Below are 20952 nucleotides of genomic sequence, written 5' to 3'. Positions count from 1 at the left end.
CTAGAATGAAGCCCAACATCTACCATGCTCAATGAAGCCCCAAACTGGTTATCTACAATTTAGATTGTAGATTTAGATTTATATCTAAAATATACAAATTTAGATACTATTTTAGGGGCATCTGGGTGGCTCAGTAGGTTAAACATCTGCCTTTGGCTCATATCATGATCCCAGGATCAAGCCCTTCACTGGTTTCCCTGATCAGCTGGGAGTTTGCTTATTCCTCTCCCTCTCCTCCACCTCCCTCCCCCACCCATACATGAGCTCTCTCTCTCTCTCAAATAAATAAATAAATAAATAAATAAATAATAAAAAACAAATGTACCAATTGCACTTAGCAAAGTGGAGCATGGAGGTTCAGTGCCCCCCCCCCCCCACTGGAAGTATTTCACTGCGATAAAGTCTTATAGTAGATGCAAGGTGAAGGAAACCAGGAAAATTTGGCTTTCTAAATTTTATTTCTTTATGTATTAATTGGTTACAACTGTTATTTGCTTTAGACATTTATGTATTATGTTTTTTCTGTTTGAAAGTCAAAACAAAAGCTCACAAACAAAACAAAAATGGAAAATAAGATAAAATAAAATAAAATAAAACAAGTACAAATATTGATCCCTCCAGGGTTCCTATCCTAAACCAAAAAGAATAGAACCCTGTGACTCCAGTATAAGGTCTACCAAAGTCCTGATTTTGAAAGATAGTTCATTTGGAGGCATTACTTATCTATGCCTTTTGTTTTCATCTAGCACCATCAAACCATCTTTGAATACTAAGGTAAAGGCTTAAAAAGTTAATTAAAAATGTTAATATACAGGTATATTTAAGGTATATTATGTAAAATAACATTTTATTATAGCATGAAACAATACTTCCCTTTAATAGATTTTATAAAAATGTCATTTCTCCTTTGGGGTAAATAAGAGAGCATTCTAAATTTTATGCTCCCCCAGAGGACTAATAAAACAGAGGTGCCATTTAATATGTTTACTCCTTCAATTTTTATTGAAACTCAAATGTATTTTTACAGTTTTATCCAAAGCTTGCAGAATCATTTTGTTACTTCAGGTTTAAACAACCATTATTTATAATGTAATTTTTACTTTTCATGACAGTTGTAAGGATTTATATTTTTATTCAGAAGATACTTAGCCAGTAGACTCAGAATGTGGTCATCTGTAATTTTAAAATAATGTTTGTTACTGTGCAAGCTCATAATTTCCAAGAAAAACATCAGCAACAGCAGAGATAGCAAAAGTTTATTTTGGAACTTTTTGTAATTCTGAAATAAAGTTAAAAACTAACAGCTAAACAAATTGTGAAATGAATATTTTAATATTGAAAAGTGTTCTGATTATCAGCTGTTTGTGGAAATGACTTATATGAACCCAGCCCTGATTTTGCCGCTAATTAACTGTATGATCTCAGGCGACCTCTACAGTCTCTTGTTTCTATTTACAACTCTATAAAAATAAACTATCAACTAGTAAAGAACCTTAGAGTCATCTATAAAATTTTGTGGTGCTTATTTATGTTTTCTTATAGATTCTATGCATGTGTGTATATCAATTATCTGAAACTGGTGCTTGAAAATAAGTGGGCCTCACTTTGAATGGTACATGTGCACATCGTGAGTCAGGTTATGATTTGTCAGAATTACCTTTTTAAGACCCTTTTTTGATGGGATGTAGGGGAGAGACTTTAGGGTGAGCCTTCATGATGCAATCAGAATTTGGTGCTAGAGGAGGGATAACTAGAGTTCTTTTTCCCTTTTGGGGATCTGACATTTCTTTCCCAGCCTCCACCCCATCCCTTGTAAGATGGTCCGGAGCAAACAGAAATCACAGCTTAGCACAATAAACCGTTGAGTCAGTCTCTGAATCAGGCCTCTGTCACCTGCCCTTCAGTCCACACACCACATATAAGCAGGTGACTTAGATGGGTCCACTTTCTGGATTTACATCCATTCTTGGATGTAAATTTCCTGATCAATGAGGATCAGGGTAAATTTAATGTGAAGAGTGTGAAGGACTAGGAACAAAGGTGGAATCAGTGTGGAGACACATGCCAACCTGCTTGTCAGCTGAGCTATCTGACATGACTGCATGAGCTCCCCTTGGTCTGCAAAAATAAGTTCCAGTGAGAAGTGCCATCGACTGGTATGACAATAGCACAACAGGATCTAGTAAAAGTAATCTCCCTGACTTGGGCCACCTCATTTCTGCCAAACTTGGTACCAACATAAGATGGTATAAAAAAGAACAAGGTGATATTTATGGGTAAAAGATAAGTAAGTAAATAAATAAAAATAAATTCTACTATGGAAAGTATTTTGGGGAAATGTGTTGGGAGTCAGTATATAGCGTATTCAAATGCAAGCTGTATGACAGTTCACATTATGAAAATGCAAAACCCCTTAGAAGTCCGAGCACTATGGAATCGTGGATAGATAAATTAATAAAATTAATAAATGAGTGGAATGATATGAGAAAGGAAATACAAAAATGTTTCCCTAAATTTGAATTCGTTCATGAATAAAATAAATGAATAAAACTCAGCAAATTCATTTTAAGTTTCTTAAATAAAGAGAATAAAATGAATTTAAAATCCTAACCAAACTCAAAGAGAAGGAAAAGAAATATACTAACCAAGAATAAAATAGTCGTTAGAATAAAATCCTCCCCAAACACTACAGTTTAATATTTCAATCCAGATTATATAAAATTTCAAAATACGAAAATATTATATAATTTTGAACAAAGGAGTAAGCACTCCATCTCATTTATTTTATAATGTCATGGCTCTGTCAAGTTATTTCTTCCCCAGATAACGCACTTTAAGAAGAGGTACCTTGTTTCACATAATATGGGTTGCTAGACTGTGAGGGGGAGGGAAGTCATTTGAAAATACTCATTTGGCTGCCATTTTTAAAAAGAGCTTAACTCTCAAAACCGTGTATGTAATTGTTACCTTCATTCTCTAAAATACATTTGATTTGTGGATTTTTTTTTTTTTTTGGCAAACGTTTAGTTTGGCTTTCAAACATTAAAAATTATTATCAAGCAAAATAAGGTGTTTGGTATTACTAATGACCATGAACTGACTTAAAACTATATTTAAAAATTATTTTCCTAGTTAGGCTATGCCACATTGTCACTCTACAGAGATTATTCTTTTGTTAGTCCACTTAAGAATTATGTACAGAGTATGTACTGTGTGCGATTTGCTCCAGAAATATTGACTGAACAAACATAAATATAAAGCAATTCCCTGGAAACACATCGAATTATCAGTGCTTCCACATTCTTCTCTGAGTTTCTCTAAAATTATCTTTGAATAGAGGGACCACATGTCCATATTTGCCCTGCTGTCCTAGAGTAATTATAAATGAAATCCCTGTTTACTCTTAAAAATGTCCCAGATTATATGGTTAATTGTATGCTGATACAGTAAATAGATATGGAATCAATCTAGAAATCTCTGGTCACTGGCAAATGACTGTCCATCCTTAGGAAAGAGATAGCGTGAAATCTCAGGGTTCAAACTTAACTAATATCTATATTTTGAATCAAATTATATCAGGAATATATTTTTAATTTGGGAAAATAAGTAAATATGAACTGCCATAATAATTCCAGGTTTATCCCCTGTATCTCATTAGGCAAACAGGGCACTGATATTGGTGAAAGATGCAAATTACCTCCATACTTTAATAATAATATTGATCACATTCTCCGTGGTATGCATGCACATAAACTCCCTTGAAATCAATCATTTTCACATTAAAAAAATAACTTGGTTTATTGACAAAAGCAAGACACTTTACTATTAAAAAATTTGTATAAATAGATGTTTTTATTTAGAACAACCTCCTTAATCATAAAGATGAGCAGAAATATATAATGGGTGATAAATCAAAGCCTCTGAATGGGATGAAATGAGTTATTAGGGATGCTATTTGGGACATTGAATTAGAATGCCCTAAGCTGGTTTTACACTGAAATAAATAGTAAGGTGTTGGGGCACCTGGGTGGCCCAGGGTCCACCATTAATTTCTGTTCAGGTCATGATCTCAGGGTCCTGGGACCAAACCCTGTGTCAAGCTCCATGCTCAGCAGGCAGTCTGCTTGGGATTCTCTGTCCCTCCCCCAATCTCTCTCTCTCTCTCTCTCTCTCTCTCTCTCTGTCTCAAAATAAGTAAGTAAATCTTTAAATAGTAAGGTATTAGGTAGATATCTGCTACAATCAGCAAAAGTATCAAAATAAGGTACTATATTAGATAATGTCTTCTAAGTATAAGTAGCAGGTTTGAGAAACTATTTTTAAATAGCATAATATTTGGGGCCTCTGGTTGGCTCAGTGAGTAGAGCATGTGATTCTTGATCTCACGGTTACAAGTCAGAGCCCCACGTTGGGTATAGAGATTATGTATGAATAAAAATATTAGATAATAAATAAACAAACGAACAACATAATATTGGTGAAGCAGGGCTACATATGGCATCTGCATTTCATTTCAGCTTTCTATAATCACTCCAGACGCAGGGACTCACTGTTTCCACATGTCTACCAGAATCTCCTTCATTCAATTCTGCCATTACTGAGTCCTTTTATTCCATACACTTCCAGATGATTTTCTGGCCATTTCTACAGATGTTTTGTCTTTTTATATATATTATTTCTTCATTCCTATAGGTCTCACTTGCCCTCTCTCTGCAAAATTAGATTTTCCAGTTCATTGTGACCATCTCTTTCCATGTATAGTAAATTCTCTGATATCTGTCCTTTGCACTTCTGGCTTGAAAATCTCCTTTTCCACTTTCTATGGTCATCTTCGAAGTTCATATACACTGTGATATCTAGTTTAAAAACAGAAAAGGATCATTTATTATAACATTTAGGGATATGCATAAAATGCATTGAGTTATAAAGAGAAACAAGGAAACAATAAAGATAAAGTAGGAAAAGTTACTTTTTAGAGGTATGAGATAAAAGGTCAATTTCTAGTGAACCAGCTTTGTTCTTTATCAGAGGATAGCTAACCTGGTATTTGTCGCTTTACAAGTATTTGTTAAAGATACCTATCAGTAAAGTTGACAGATAAAATACAGTATACAGAAATAAATAGATAAAATACAATATAGAAACATGAATTTCAGATAAAAATACATGTCTGTAGGTGTATATTTGTATGTGTGTGTATAGCATAAGTATGTCACATGCTGTGTATTTCTAAACTGTTTCTATATATGCATATTTATCCATGTTATACATATATGTACACATTATACACACACATATATACATGTCTTTTGAGTGTACGTCTTTGATTATCACATTATAAAGAATGTTTAACATATCAATGTCCCAATAACTGTTACCATAAAACTTAGATTTCAGCTGACCACGAACATTCTGTAAAGCTGAAATAAAGAATCCTGGGCCTAATAGCACAAAGTAGAAGTAAGGTAATTCTTTCTATTTAGTAATGGCTTAGTATCATCAAATAGAAAGATTTGAAAATACTGAGCAACAGCCAAAGCAACCTGCCCAAGATCCATTTACATCATTTCTTCTAATGGTTGTGACATTACTGGTAATAATCCACATGCCCAACTCAGTTCCTTGTTCCATATTTTTGAAATAACAAAAATGGAATACGATAACGGAAGCTTCATCACCTTTGGTGTGAGAAGTCGTAGGTTACCGTCTAAGTTCCTCCATCTGCTATTTGTGTGATTTGCGAGTCGGATCTTAGTTATTCATGGAATTTCTCTTGAGCCCCAGTTTCCTTGAGGAAACCCATACGTTGCTGTGAGGATTAAATCAAGGTGTTATGTAAAAAACATTTGGTAATCTGAGAAATTCCTCTGAAACTTAAGTACAAATAAAGTAACATCTTGTGCAGCTTGAGAGGTATATGCCATTATTAATGCCTGATAATATAATTCTAAAAAGTACTGAGCAAAAGGGATCAACCATGTAAAATATTCCTGCTTTGGTTTCCTACAAAGCATCAAAAGGAAAGGGTTTAAAGTACGGGCTCCTTCCTATTTGACAGAAACTTAAAATGTCCTTCCTTTAGTGTATCTGCCTAGAATCTATACATAGACCAACACCCACCGTTACTCTCCCTGGCAAAATTCCGTTGCGCTCTTCCATCATGTGTTTGCCTCAGTGTGCAGACTGGATGACAGACCATGGTGAGCCAGGAATCCTGAAATCATAGGCCTGGCAAATGAAAATATTCTTTTTCTAGAAAAGATCAGTGATTTCCAAGGCCTTGTAGAGAAATCATTTTCACGTGAATTCCTTGAGATTTAAAACAAAAAACAAACAAATGAAAAACCTAAAGAAAACAAAACAAACAAACAAACAAAAAAAGAAACCCCTTCAACTGTTCTCCAGAAAGTGCAGAGATCAGGATGGTGTTACAGTGCAAGCCTAAATAGAATGTAGTTGCTGATGTCAAATCTCCAAGAACTTCCATCCTTTTTTCTAACTCTCCATTCTCTTTTCCATTTTTCTTCAGCAATTGTAGTACTTTTTATCACCCTGAGACGCAGCAAAAAAGAGCCGCTGATCATCTCTGAGGAGGATGTGAGGGAGAATGTGGTCACCTATGATGATGAGGGTGGCGGAGAGGAAGACACCGAAGCCTTTGACATCACAGCCTTGAGGAACCCATCTGCCGCTGAGGAGCTCAAGTATCGGAGAGACATCAGACCCGAAGTGAAACTCACCCCCAGACACCAGACATTGTCCACCCTGGAAAGTATAGATGTTCAGGAATTTATCAAGCAAAAACTGGCAGAAGCCGACCTAGACCCCAGCGTCCCCCCTTATGACTCTCTTCAGACTTATGCTTATGAAGGTCAGAGATCAGAGGCTGGGTCTATCAGCTCACTGGATTCAGCGACCACACAGTCAGACCAGGATTATCACTACCTTGGAGACTGGGGACCTGAATTTAAAAAGTTAGCTGAACTCTATGGAGAAATAGAATCTGAAAGAACAACTTAGGGGGTTAATTCTTGCAATCTTGTAGAATTTGCTTCCTGAGCAAGTGGAGATACAACCTCAACAATGACAAGGAAGAAACGTGGAGACAGTACTTGGAACTGAGCAAGCTGTACACAGCTACTGTAGAAACAAGTGCCCTTTCCATGATCGAAACTGGGATATTTAATCAGAGGACAGTCAAATTAAAAAAAAAAAAAATACAGAGAAAAAGCTATTGTTCCTTGTGTATATTTTCAATTGCTCAATAAAGTCTGTGGTACTGTTTAATTAAGAATACCTGAATTAAGCCAAACAATGATATTTGTTTCAATATTTTGTGATTTATTTTCCAAAATCAAAACTAAACAGAAAGATTCAAAATCACTTATGATTAGGGGTGGTACACCACAAAATGAAGCTTATGCAGGTAATCAGGACCTCTTTTTCCACTTCTGTGGACTCCTGAGAATGATACTCTGTTACTATGACGGATCTTATTAGTGTTGTCTTGTGTTCGACTGACACGAGGTATATCCAGTATACCAGGTCACTCCATCATGGACTTGTATGTACCATTTTCTTTTGCCCTCCCCACTTCTTTTCTCCATACAAAATTGATGGAGCATGGGGATTTGCTGCTTGCACTATAATGTATGCAACTTCTGCGCACCTGCTGTGCACCGCTCTGAAGCACGGAGACTACTGTCTCTGTCCTGCCTGCCCTCCTTTCTTTTAACAAAAGAACCCCCCCCTTTTTTTTTTTAATGGATACAATGAATGGTTTAAGTAAGATATACTCAGATAATCTTCTATGTCAGGGAAAGATTCAATTTAAAATATAGTCACAAACCTTATCCTGTATAAAACGTTGGAAACTCAATGACTTGTTCCATTCCATTTGTTTTAAGACATTTACACCGACAGTTTTGATCATGCCAATACCTAAAATTAGTTGTTGGGCATTTTGCTGCTTGGTTTGTATTTCAGTCTAATTTGCTTATTTATATAACACAAGTGGTCATTGAAAATATGTACCTCACATGGTAACAATGTAATCTGAAAAGATGATACTCCAATTTACATAAATCTTGTAGACCTTGGATTGACTTACCTTTATTCCTTACACAGGTTCAGATTGTCCTCATCACACTGACTGCTTAGCCCTTATCTGTTTGGGATCTACAGGAAAATATATAAAACTAAAGCAAAACAATAGGAGATTCACCCTTATTATACTTGGAAACGTGCCTCAAAGTCTCTGAGCTTCAGGTTCCCAAACCACAAAATAGAGATGGCAAAGACTTCCCTCCTGTCTCACAGGTTGTGTGAGGATCAAGAAGCATCTGTAAAAGTGCTTTGCCAACTGCAAAGTGCTCTGTCATGTAAAGGCTTGCAGACACTATCTAATTTTCTAATTCTGTTAGCTGACAAATAGTTACATACATTTTTGAATAAAATATATCATCATGAGAGAATTTCATAAAACCTTCAACAATGTAGCAACTGCTAACTAAACATAATAGACATTTAATTATTTTGTTATTTTCCCAAATAAACTAATTTTCTTCAAATTTCTTGTTTTTCCCCCCCTAAAATGGTTTAAATAATATTTTGCTGTTGTCACTATTGGTCTTAAAATAAGCATAATGGTCCTAGTCTCCAAAAATTACCATATTTATGTATTTCAAATAGATTGAAGTTTTAAAACCCACAATTTAAAAATTATCTCAAGAAGGAGTTTTTCCTTAGCTCTTTAAATTTCTCATAATCAAGTGTCCTCAAAAGTTACATGGCATTTTCTGATTCCACCTATGTGCAAAATTTTAAATTTTGCCTCTGTTTGCAATTACCCTGTGCTATCATATTTCAGTTTAGAGGTATGGGAAATAAGTAAGCTTAGTTTGAATAATTCTCAATATGTGTTATAAGCTCAAGGAATAAAATTTAATTTAAGTTTTTTATCACATTTTAGCTTTCCAAATGCTGCTTTATCATTTTTTAATATCATAATGGTGTGCATTTTCGTATAATGCTTTATCAGGAAAAAACACCACCACCACCACCACCACCCAGGGGCCTTGGGGAATGACCTCTGGAGACACATACTCTGATTATACTAATGTTGGACCACATTCACACTGAAAGAAAGGTACACTTGTGGAGAATTACTGTGGATGCTGGTGTTAGGACTTTCCTATGCAAAGGGGAGCAGGAAGGTCAGGTTTGGGAATTCCATTGCACCACAGTTTGGTTTTGGATTTAGATTTTTCATAAACTATTCACAGATTATTTTCTTTTGTTTATTTTGTTTTCTTAATATCCACCTGGTGACATTACAGATGAGGTTTGAAAGCTGAAAACGTATCTGTACATTTAACCATTTGCATAAAACCCAAGGTCCTCTGCATGGTTTTCAGTATGAAAATATTTCCCTGATTATATGAAAAAAGCACCTCCGATCCATCTCATTTAATTATACATTATGATGATAATGGATTGCTTCTAAGTCCCTAATGTTAAATATATTATGGAGGCAAAATGGAGCTTCTGTAGTCCTAAAATGCTATGTTTCTGTGTTGATTTATTCTAGAATTTTGTTAATGAAGGCATTCCAAGTGTTATATTTTACATGAACTCTGAAACTAGACAATTACATCATTATTATAAAGGTGATCAAATTTTTTTAAGATTCTACCACTTTGAGTCAAGAAAAAAATATAATGATATATAGAAGTTCTGCAAATAGATTTAAGTCATCTTAGTACTTAATATCTTGTTTTAAGAACTCCAGTTTGTCCATATCAGAAGAAAATTCTCTAAGACTTTAGTGGGCAAAGAGTTTGTATATCAATTCTTGAGTATTTAGTGGACCATAGATAATTAGCTATGGAATCATATGTGATTCCATATAGAATCAGCTATGGAATCACTCATGTGTCTTGGACAACACATTTTGTAAGCCTTAGCTGATATTTATAGATCTAAATAAAATATAACTTTGAAATCAACTTCCTTATTTCTAATAAAATAATTTCCTACAGATAGACCCTATGCAAAATGGTAGCTGCTAGCTAGAGGAAATATAAACAATCATGATAATTTTTTTATCTAAGTTATTTTTTTTACTAGAATTCCAAGTATTCTTTTTGCAAACACTGGGAAATTAATAGATCTTGCAGGAATCACTGAAGATGTATCATCAGAAAGTTTTTCTATGACAAATCTGTATAAACAGATCTGAAGTGGAGATTGAAGGCAAAATTATTCTTAAAATAAGGTTCTATAAAAAGTTAACTTACAACTTTCCTATAACCTGCTCTAAAAACAAAAAATATTCTGAGGAAAATTGCATTCGCATAACCACATACAGACATACACACATGTAGAAACATATATGTCTTCTTGAAAATAATATTTGGAGAATAAAAGAATACTCAAAAGAGTGACTTGAATATTGATATGATCCAAATATGTGGAGTATACAAAATCTTAGTACCCGACATATAAACAATTCACCTGGAAGCTAATGAACAGTTTTTAATTGACATTTTTTAAAAAGATTTTATTTATTTATTTGACAGACAGAGATCACAAGTAGGCAGAGAGAGGGGGAAGCCGGCTCTGTTGAGCCTAACGAAGGGCTTAATCCCAGGACCCTGAGATCATGACAAGAGCCAAAGTCAGACACTTAACCCGCTGAGCCACCCAGGCTTGGGTTTTTAAACTTTGAATAGTTTTTAACCTTTATTTTGTATCCAGCCTCTGGCTAAGCTTCAGAACTCTCCATGATGAGAGCTGACTCACAAGTGTGTTTACAAAGAGCGGACAAAATTATTAGGTATAAATCCAAATTTTATAAAAGAGGACTCAATGGATAGAGTGCAGCTATTAAATACTAACAAGTGCTTTGACTTACTTTGTACACCACAGTATAGTCAGAAATAATGGGTAGAAAGAAGAAGGTGTATTGAGTCCACCATTTTTAGCCATGTAGAAAGCTGAAGTACACAATTTGTTTAATTTGTTCTTAATGACCTCCAGCCATATGTTTGATTTGTTGTCTTCTTTTTGGTTTGCTGAATATATAGGAAAAGCAAACCAAAATTCAGGTAGACTCATTCATCTCAACAGCCATCCAGAAGTGTCAGTTAACTGAGTACGGTGATAGGTATCCTGGAGCACCTGAAGCATACCCATATCCAATACTTTGGGGTAAGTCTTCTTTGCTTTTTAGCGTGGACAGTGCTTGATTAGCTATTCAAAAAATTGCAACTCTAAAGCTGATTATTCTGGAAAGAGGAAAGAATCCCATATTTCAAACTGAAATTGTACTTAGCTTCAAGGTATGATAACATTCAGTTACCTGACTTGGCTTTCAATTTCGAGAATAGAAGAAATGTCAGAATAGTTCTTGGGAGAAATGTGACTTGAATTCAAATTTTCTCTCTCTTTTTCTTACCCTTTAGGATTAAAAGCAAATTAAATGTTATCTGAAGGAAACAAACCATTTCAACTTTTAGTTTCTACCTCATCTGCAGAAGGTAAATCTTTTTGCAATGTAAAATTAGAAATCTCATAAACCTCATGGGCAAAAGTAGCTCGCAACCATTTGAAAATAAAATTAGAACACAGCCCACTCTCTTTTTCAAAGATCCAAATACAACATTTTAAAGTGAAAATATGAATAGGAACACTCTTTAATATGTCAAAAGTTGTGTCCTTAAGTTTGACTTACAGCAATGAAAGATGTAGTTTTGTTGTTTTTAAATAAGTTTAGAGATGAGAGTATAACAGAACACATTCTTCTTTGGGGCACTGATACAGAAAAAAATAAAATAAGTACTCTTAGGCTAGTAAGAAAAGATTACATTTATCCACTTTGCGAGTCTACAGAAAGGAAGGTTCTTTACCTTTCAATGCTACAAAGGCATGAAATCTATTTCAGTAATGATCCGGTTTTAAAGTTTTGGGTGAAAGTGAATGAAGAAAATAGGCATTTAAGGGCTCTTAAAATTATATCCTGTGAGGAATGCATGTGCCATTTATAGATTTAAGTGGGATCACCAAATGGTTTAGTCTTATTGCCCAGCAATATTAGCTTTGAAAGTAGGAAAATGGACCACAATAGTTAGTGTCACCCAAATAATTTCATCAAGGCAATTTTTCATATGTCAAATGCATCAAATTCTTACTCTAAATCATCTATTCTTTTCAAAGTACTTTTTTCAAATGCCTTAGTTTCAAACAGAAATTCACTCTAACATTTATTAATCGGGTAAATTCTAATTATGCACTACATCTCAGATACTGTTTCAGACACTGAAAGAGATGTGAAAAAAATCTTGGTGGTAGGTGTTATCATCAATGAAATTAGAGTCTCACTTCAGAGGTAAGGCCTACATATAAAAAGTTGTAGAAAATATAATATAAAGCAAAAAGTGGCAAGTGTTCTAAAATAGTTTTGGATACAATGTTAAATTGTATCAATACAATTATATCAATGCAGTGAATTGTATCAATGTTAAATTGTGTCAATACTGTGCCTACATGGAGCAAAACTGGAGGTACTGTATAGGACAGGGGAATGGTACAGCGCAGAAGGTAGAAGCAGAGAGGACAATGTAAACAAATGTACAAAGGGAGATTATTCTGTATATGCAAAAGAGGATTCATGCAGGGAAATAATTATAATGCAAAATGTTAAGCAAAGTTGGATTTAAATTTAGGGTGATTGAATGAAACTTATTCTTTTAACCAATGTCATTGAGTTTATTTTCCCCAAACAAGAGATCAATGGTGGACACTTTCCTTTTAGGTATCTGAAACTTTTATTAATGTCTGTTATTCAGTGAAGATAAGGAAAGATTACAGAGTTACTTAAACCTACAGAAGAAATAGTAGACTATGTTAGTCATTTCCAAGGTACAACTACTTATTTTAGGAATATATCTTAAGGAAAAAAAAGAAGCCATAGGTGATGTAGATTTCAGGTTTGATTGTTGGATTCATTTTATTTTATCAATTTATTCATTATAATAAAAATAAAATGAGGTCAAGAAATAAACTTTTAAGAACAGAATTTATTCATGTGAATTTATTCTTAGCTGGATAAATGTGTCTATCTTCTATAATCTTTGTTTTAGGTATAAAAATATTTTTGGGGTGCCTGGGTGGCTCAGTGGGTTAAGCCTCTGTCTTCAGCTCAGGTCACTATCCCAGGGTCCTGGGATCGAGCCCCACATAAGGCTCTCTGCTCAGCAGGGAGCCTGCTTCCCCCTCTCTCTCTGCTTGCTGCTCTGCCTACTTGTGATCTCTGTCTGTCAAATAAATAAATAAAATCTTTAAAAAGAAAATATTTTAAATAAAAAAAAAAATTAACACCAAAGATTGAACTGCGGCCTTATTAAGACTATATCAGTCATTTTTAATAATTATTTTTAATACTTAACACAAAAGATGTCAAAAACTCTAGTGTTTCATTATATATAAAATTACATTTGGATTTATTTTTTTTAAGTGGCCATGATACAACATAAGATTAAGTAATTTGTTAATATCGCAGGTAGGCTTAGGCTGAAATCCCTATTTTTATATCTTCTATTACTCACTTTTTCTTCTTCACATTGACTTCCTTTTTTTTAAGCCCTTGAATAGCTATGTTTGAGCAATTTCTATATTTCATGTATTTTTCAGAACAAATTCAAGAAAATGTTTTTCAGAAATAGAAAGTAGTTATCATGTTATTTTCAGGGTTTTGATTTTCAACGCATTTTCTTTCCCTCTGTCACTAATCATGCTCTTCCTCACCAAAAAAGTAATAAAAGAAAATTGCATTCAGAAAAATACTCTGTGAAAGTCACTTTTTGAGCTTGAGGTTTTCTTCCATGATGTGATTTTTATCTTGTAGTTCTTGAAACACTGTACATTTCTAGACTCTTAAAAGATAGCAGGGGGCGGAGGGAGGCAAGTCATTTTTGTTCATTTTGTTCAAGTGAAATTTATTTCAAATATTTCCAAGGGCTTTGAATATATGTCCTGAAACTTTGAAAGTATGAATCAAATTAAAATAATGTTTTATTCCTTGCAAGTATTTTCAATATCATGCTTTAAATGTTTAAAGTGTAATTATCATTTTCAAAAAACAACTATAATTGGATTGATACACTTTCCTTCATTTAAAAGAAAATCCCCCAAATTTCATCCCCTAAGCTATGCTTTCTTGTTTCCTATTGCTCATGTTTCATATTGATCACACAATCATAGTATATGACAATTAGCATATCAATAAAACTCCACACTAAAAATTACTTTTAATTGTTTCTAGTAGATTAAGCTGAGGTACAGTGCTTAACATTTTTTGAATTTGTATTTCATTAAATTCTCCTCAGAATATTATTTCTGAAGCATGCAAGTATATGCACTCCTTCCTGCCAACATTTACCATTTTCTTCCACCTGGCCAGTCTTAAGTAAGTCACCTGTTCCCCCTGTCTCAGCTGTCTCAGTTTTGGTTTGAAAGAATCAATGATATATATGGACAGTGAAATTATTCACTGGGACAAATTGTCCTGAGAAAACCAGGTCACAACTCAACTTTCTTAATTCCGACTCCATGCCTTGAGTTAAACTATGAAACTGGACAATATTAGAGGGAAAATAAACCCTCAGGTTTAAGAATCTAGAATTCATGACACATAGTTAGGAATTTTGACTGAAAGTACTTGTATAAGTTCAAATGCCAAACATTGTTTAAATTCTCTTACAGTTTAAAACAGAAATAATAATATCTTTACACTTATCCCACAAAATTGTTAGGAGTACTAGATATGACTTCTGTGTATAAAACAGAAATTCAGGGACGCCTGAGTGGCTCAGTTGGTTAAGCAGCTGCCTTCGGCTCTGGTCATGATCCCAGCGTCCTGGGATTGAGTCCCACATCGGGCTCCTTGCCAAGCAGGGAGCCTGTTTCTCCCTCTGCCTCTGCCTGCCATTCTGTCTGCCTGTGCTTGCTCTCTCCCCCCCTCTCTCTCTGATAAATAAATAAAATCTTTAAAAAAACAAAACAAAACAGAAATGCAGAGTGCCTTAGAGACTAAGTTGAGTATCCAACTCCTGGTTTCAGCTCAGGTCACAATTTCAGGGGTCATGGGATTAGCTGGAGATAGGCTCCATGCTCAGCAGGAAGTCAACTTGAGATTCTCTCCCTCTCCCTCTTCCCCTCCTTGTGCTTGTGCATGCTCTTTCTCTCTCGCTCGCTCTCTATCTCTATCTATCTATTTTAAGTAAATAAATATATCTTTTTAAAAATATTTTATAAATTTATTTGAGACAGAGTGTGTGCAAGATCAAGAGTGGGACATGGGGAGGGGCAATAAGAGAGGGAGAAGCAGACTCCCTGTGACCTTGAGATCTTGACCTGAATCAAAGACAGGTACTTAACCCACTGAGTCACCCAGGTGCCCCAATAAATAAATCTTTTAAAAAAATAAAAAATAAACAAATGAATAAACAGAAAAACACAGAAATGAGTGCAGTTCTTGGCAAATTGATTATTTTATTTTTATTGTTTCTTTTTTGCACCCTCAATCTTCCCCAGTCTCTGGCCTCAGACAATTATGACCTGAGTTATATATTACAGGAATAAATTCTTTGGATATTTTCATGACAGTGTAAGCACAGAGATGCAAAATCTCCATCTGAGGAGGCCAGAAAACAGAGCCATTCTGATGTTAGCCTGTTCAGACCTTCTTTTCACCATCCAGAGGACAAAGGAAATTATGATCTCTATTTAACTATATGGATTGAATTTCCCTTAATATCTTTCTTTCATAAAAATCTAAATATAAGATCAGACTAATAAGGGGCGCCTGGGTGACTCAGTGGGCTAAGCCACTGCCTTCGGCTCAGGTCATGATCTCAGGGTCCTGGGATCGAGTCCCGCATTGGGCTCTCTGCTCAGCAGGGAGCCTGCTTCCCTCTCTCTCTCTCTGCCTGCCTCTCCGTCTACTTGTGATTTCTCTCTGTCAAATAAATAAATAAAATCTTTAAAAAAAAATCAGACTAATAAAATTATATTATAAATTATACATACACTTTATTGACCTCTCTGCTTCAGAATATTTTTATAAACACTAGTAACTCTTATTACATAATTATTTCAAAATGTGAAAATGAGTTCTTGTGATTTTTTGAAAAAATATTAAAAATGTTTAGTAAAAAGATATTTGGCAGTTTATAAAAACTTTTAAAATTCAAGGGAAACAAAGCTCATTAACATAGCCATGGAGTATATTTTCATGGTCAAAGAAACACACTTCTATGATGTCTGGGACTCTTTGAGGAAAATTGCAGGGACTCTATCATGTACAATAACACTATAGTATTATAGAATAATTAATAAACACCCATAATAATGAACAGTCTAATGTCATCAGTGCTTGCAAATTCTTAAATAGAATAGATATGATTTGGAATATAGAAGCAAACCTAACATCTCCTTTAAATTCTATTTTCCTCTCTATCTGACCCACAACCCAAGAAAAACTGGTTGCTGATTATTATTTACACATTATTGTGATATTGTAGTATCTCCAGTAGATAAGAGAAGCTATCATCTAATTATAATCAAAGAAGAATGTTCCTAAGGAGGCACTGAATAAAATTAAAAATGATTTAAGGCTGCTTTATTGCCAGACAATAAAACTTCATATTCAATGGAAAGGAAAAGAAACATTTGTTTTCATAAAACATAGCTTCCTAGGGTGCCTGGGTGCCTCAATGGGTTAAGCCTCTGCCTTCAGCTCAGGTCATGATCTCAGGGTCCTGGGATCGAGCCCCACATCGGGCTCTCTGCTTGGCAGGGAGCCTGCTTCCCCCTCTCTCTCTCTGCCTGCCTCTTTGCCCACTTGTGATCTCTGTCAAATTAAAAAATAAATTATTAAAAAAAAAAGTTAAAAAAATACCTTCCTTTTGAGGAAATTAATATCAATCAGTATATTTCATTAGCACACAGTAAGTTGAGAATATTAATGTACCAAAAACTAATTTTACCATATATCTTAACTAGATAGAATTTAAATAAAACCCTAAAATTAAAAAAGAATATTAATGCAGGTCTTATTGGAAACAACAGTACATTTTGAGGAAATTTTAGCTTTCCTCTACACCCCAACAATACACCAACCCCTCTTTATTAAATGATAGCCCCATCTCCCTGTTCACTGAAAGGTAGAAGTCAAATAATTCAATTAAATAATGGAAGTCCACATCTTTCTCTTTATCTCTCCCAAATCTTATTTTTATCCACAAGGAAATTTGATGTCCAGGACTTTTCAAAAACCCCTCTGAAGTTTTCACCAGTAGTGGCTTACTTTTCTGTCAGTTAAAGAATTTTTCTCTCAAACTTTCATTCTATCTTTACTCCAAGAAAATTATTCAGGAAATTAAAAAAAAAACAACAAATAAAAATATTATTGAATTAATACAGTTTTCTGAGAGTGTTACACCATCACACATTTTATCACTGATTTTTGCCAGTGATTTCTTAAAGAGGACTAACCAACAGACTAACTAGGCTACACTGAATTTTTTTGTAGGAAACATTACATATAAGGGAACTGAATTTTTTAATCACCCAAATAAAAGTTGTGACAATATTACCATAGAACAGAACCTGACTATAAGGAAAAGGAAGTAAACAAAGAATTGTGTTTTGGGGGAGGGGAGTTGTTTGTTGGGTGTTTTTTGGAGTATGGTTGACATACAATGTTAAATTAGTTTCAGATGTACAACATAGTGTGTGCTCACCACAAGTGTAGCGGTCATTTGTTACCATTCAATGCTATGATGGTATCTTTGACTATGTCCCATATGTTGTGCCTTTTATTCCTGTGACTTACTGTTTTAGAAAATCCTAGTGACCATGCCAAGAAGATTAAAGCCAGAGCTGGACAGAAAGAGGTAGAATATGGAGTCAGAGATGTTTTCCTATTGCACTGGGGAGCTAAGCATCCTTAGGGCAGCAGTGTAGAGAGTAAGACAGGGATTTCATTCTGTTCAGTCATACTTTTAAATAAAAACATTTACACTACAAGTATGCACAGAGGCTGACAAAGATCCGTGTGGAAAATCAAATGAAAACAGAGAGCACACACACACACACAAAAAAAAACCAACCAACCCTCAAATCTTTGAAGAATGAAAATGCTTCATATTATCCAAATTATTAAAACAAAAGACAGCAAATTAGGACAGATAGCTAATGGCTGTCAATTTCTGTATGACCTTTAGAAAGCAAATTTTGTTAATGGGATAAAGTATTCAGTGTGGGTCTCTCCTTAGGGAAGCTTCCAGGGGTTGAATTTCTGGACAGAAATTACAAGAAGAAATAAAGCTATCCTGAAGAACTCATCTGTAAAATAATCTGGGCCTACATGAGGGGATGTGAGAGTGGAAAAGAGTGAGATTCGTAATTCTTGGCTCAATTGTTTAATGTTTATAGGAATATTAAGATTTTTCTAATTCTTCAGTCAATTTGGCTAAAATGACATGTTTCTAGACATTTATCTTTTTAAAATATTTTCAATTTTTAACCAGAAGATACTCATATATTCTTACTAACCTTTGAATAGTGCATTTGCATCTATTTCCTTTTTTATCGTAAAATGTTTTCCTTCCTCTCCCCTCTTCTTTTTTAGTAAATTTGAAAGAATTTTGTCAATTTTATCCCTTTTAATGAATGGTATTCAATTGTATAACATATATATTTTTTTAATTTCCTAATTTCTGCTCTCAGCTTTGTGCTTTTTCAAATTGTTTGCTTTATTTGGCATTATTAACCTATCTTCATCAAATACTTAAAGTATAAAACCTAACTCACTGAAATTAAGATTCTTGTATTTTTTAATATAGTCTTCCAACCCAGACTGTTTTATCTGTTATGTCAGGGAAATACTATCTTCTATAACAGAAAAAAGTCCAAATATCAGTGGCTTATCAGGGTTTTATCTCATGACTAGTAGTCTGTGTTCCTGGTCTGTGGTTGGATCTGCCCAGGCATTGATTCATGCAACCAGTCACCTTCCATTTTATATTTCTGGTATCCCATAGGTCTTGGAATCACATGCTGGACCTTCTGCATCCAGCTGCCTTCATGGAAAAGCAGGTAATCCATTCATATCCTATTTGGTCAGATCTGCTATACGGCTTACCTAGATGCAAGAAAAGGTATGAAATGTAATTGCATACAGCTCATTTGGGGACTGGTCATGTATGTATCCTCTGACTATACATGTCAAAATTCCAGACTCCCAGAAGTAAAGGAGGTGTTCAGAATAAATTGCATGTATTTTTTTCACAAACAGTTTAGGTACTATTAGCCATGCTTATTATCAGTTAGGGAACAGTGAGATGTCTTCCAAAATCTAAATTCTTAGATGTTATCCAAGGGCCAAATTGCAAGCAGACCTTTGTAGGGAAAGTACTGAGGTAGACAATGTAAATTATTCCTTGAAAACTTGCTTTAGCATTTTTGGGGGGAGAAAGTGTCCAATTTCTCATCATTAAGTATGTTAGAGTTAAGGTTTTTTATAAATGTTCTTTATCAACTTAAGGAAATTCCCGATTATTCCTTGTTTGCTGGGGGGTTTTTTCATAAACATATTAGTCAGGTTTCTCTAAAAACGCAGAACCAATAGGATGCGTGTGTGTGTGTGTGTGTGTCTACACGCGCCCGCATGCGTGTGTGTGCATGTGCATATGCGTGTGTGTGTGTATGGAGATTTATTATTAGGAATTGACTCAAGTGATTATTAGAAGCCGGGAAGTCCAAAATCTGAACGGACTGGAAACTCAGGAGAAACAATGGGGTACAGATGATGAAGCATACCATTCTAATGGAGAATTACCTCTTGCTCTGAGAAGTTGGTCTTTATATTCTAGTCAGGTTTTTAGCAGATTGGATGAAACTACCCACCTTGTGGAGAGAAATCTATTTGCTTAGAGTTCACAGATTTAAATGCAAAACACCCTCCAAAGGAACATACAAAAAAACCACAATGGGTATCAGATTTTATCAAATGCTTTTTCTGCATCAATTGATATGGGTACATAACTCGTGTTTTCTTAAGCCTATTAATATGGAGGATTCCATTCTGCTCTCTAAATGTTCAAACAATTCTTGGAAATCAGAAATTATTTCACTAAGTCATAGCAAGTAATTTCTTTATACTGTCGTATGATAAAAAAAAAAAAAATGTTGTCCAATCTTTGTCTGGTTCCTGAGATAGAACTTCCAAAGTTTTGAGATTCTCTGAGTGATAGGAGCCTTGTTATTCATGGGGGGGGGGGGGCCCTGGGATCATGCCTTAGCTAATGCCAATAAAGTAATTTATGAGGGACCTCCAGAAAGTTTCAGCATGAGAAAAAGTAGTGACATGCTGGTAAGACCAATCATGCGATTTGATGATTCAATCTTTGAACCAGGTGATATCAGTTCAAGCTCTGGGGAATGAAGGGGCACTGGACATTATATATAGTCACTTAGACGATTATTCAACCATACTTATATAATGAGATTCCAATAAAAACTCTGAACACCAAAACTCAATTAACCGTTCTGGTTGGTGATCACGTTGATGAGTCAGGAGGAGAATATGTTCCAATTCAACAGGATGAGGACTTGATAGCTCCACATTTAGGATCCTTCTAGACCTCTCCTGTAGGTCTCTTAATCTGAATCCTCGATATTAAAACGTCAGTTCAAATCATGGGATTTTTCTGAGTTCAGTACATTATTCTACTAAATTATAAAATCTGGCAGGGTTGTGGGCATTCTAGAATGTGTAAGCTATTTAGTCAAAGTGAAAGTGCAATAGGGACCCCTGAACTTTAAGTTGGTGTCTAATTTGAGAGCAGTCTTGTGCCCTGTACCTGTACAGTCTGGGCTAACTCTGGC

The 20952-nt window shown here is 34.7% G+C and overlaps 1 protein-coding gene across 6 annotated transcripts in view; it reads left to right on the top strand.

Annotated features, from left to right (window-relative positions):
* CDH18 (cadherin 18) overlaps positions 1-13322 on the top strand; it is a 982055-nt gene extending 968733 nt beyond the window's left edge. For 4 of the 6 annotated variants that reach the window (XM_059416934.1, XM_059416937.1, XM_059416936.1 and 1 more), the window contains one exon: positions 6530-13322. In XM_059416934.1, coding sequence (XP_059272917.1) covers positions 6530-7020 — 491 coding nt within the window. In that variant the 3' untranslated portion in view covers positions 7021-13322. The remainder of the gene's footprint in view (positions 1-6529) is intronic. The other 2 variants (XM_059416940.1, XM_059416939.1) reach the window with 1 other exon arrangement.
* The last annotated feature ends 7630 nt before the right edge of the window (positions 13323-20952 follow it).

The sequence above is a fragment of the Mustela nigripes genome, chromosome 12 (genome assembly GCF_022355385.1).
Source record: "Mustela nigripes isolate SB6536 chromosome 12, MUSNIG.SB6536, whole genome shotgun sequence".
Taxonomy (NCBI): Eukaryota; Metazoa; Chordata; class Mammalia; order Carnivora; family Mustelidae; genus Mustela; species Mustela nigripes.
Note: the sequence above shows the minus strand (reverse complement) of the source record. Positions and strands in the feature narration are given on the sequence as shown.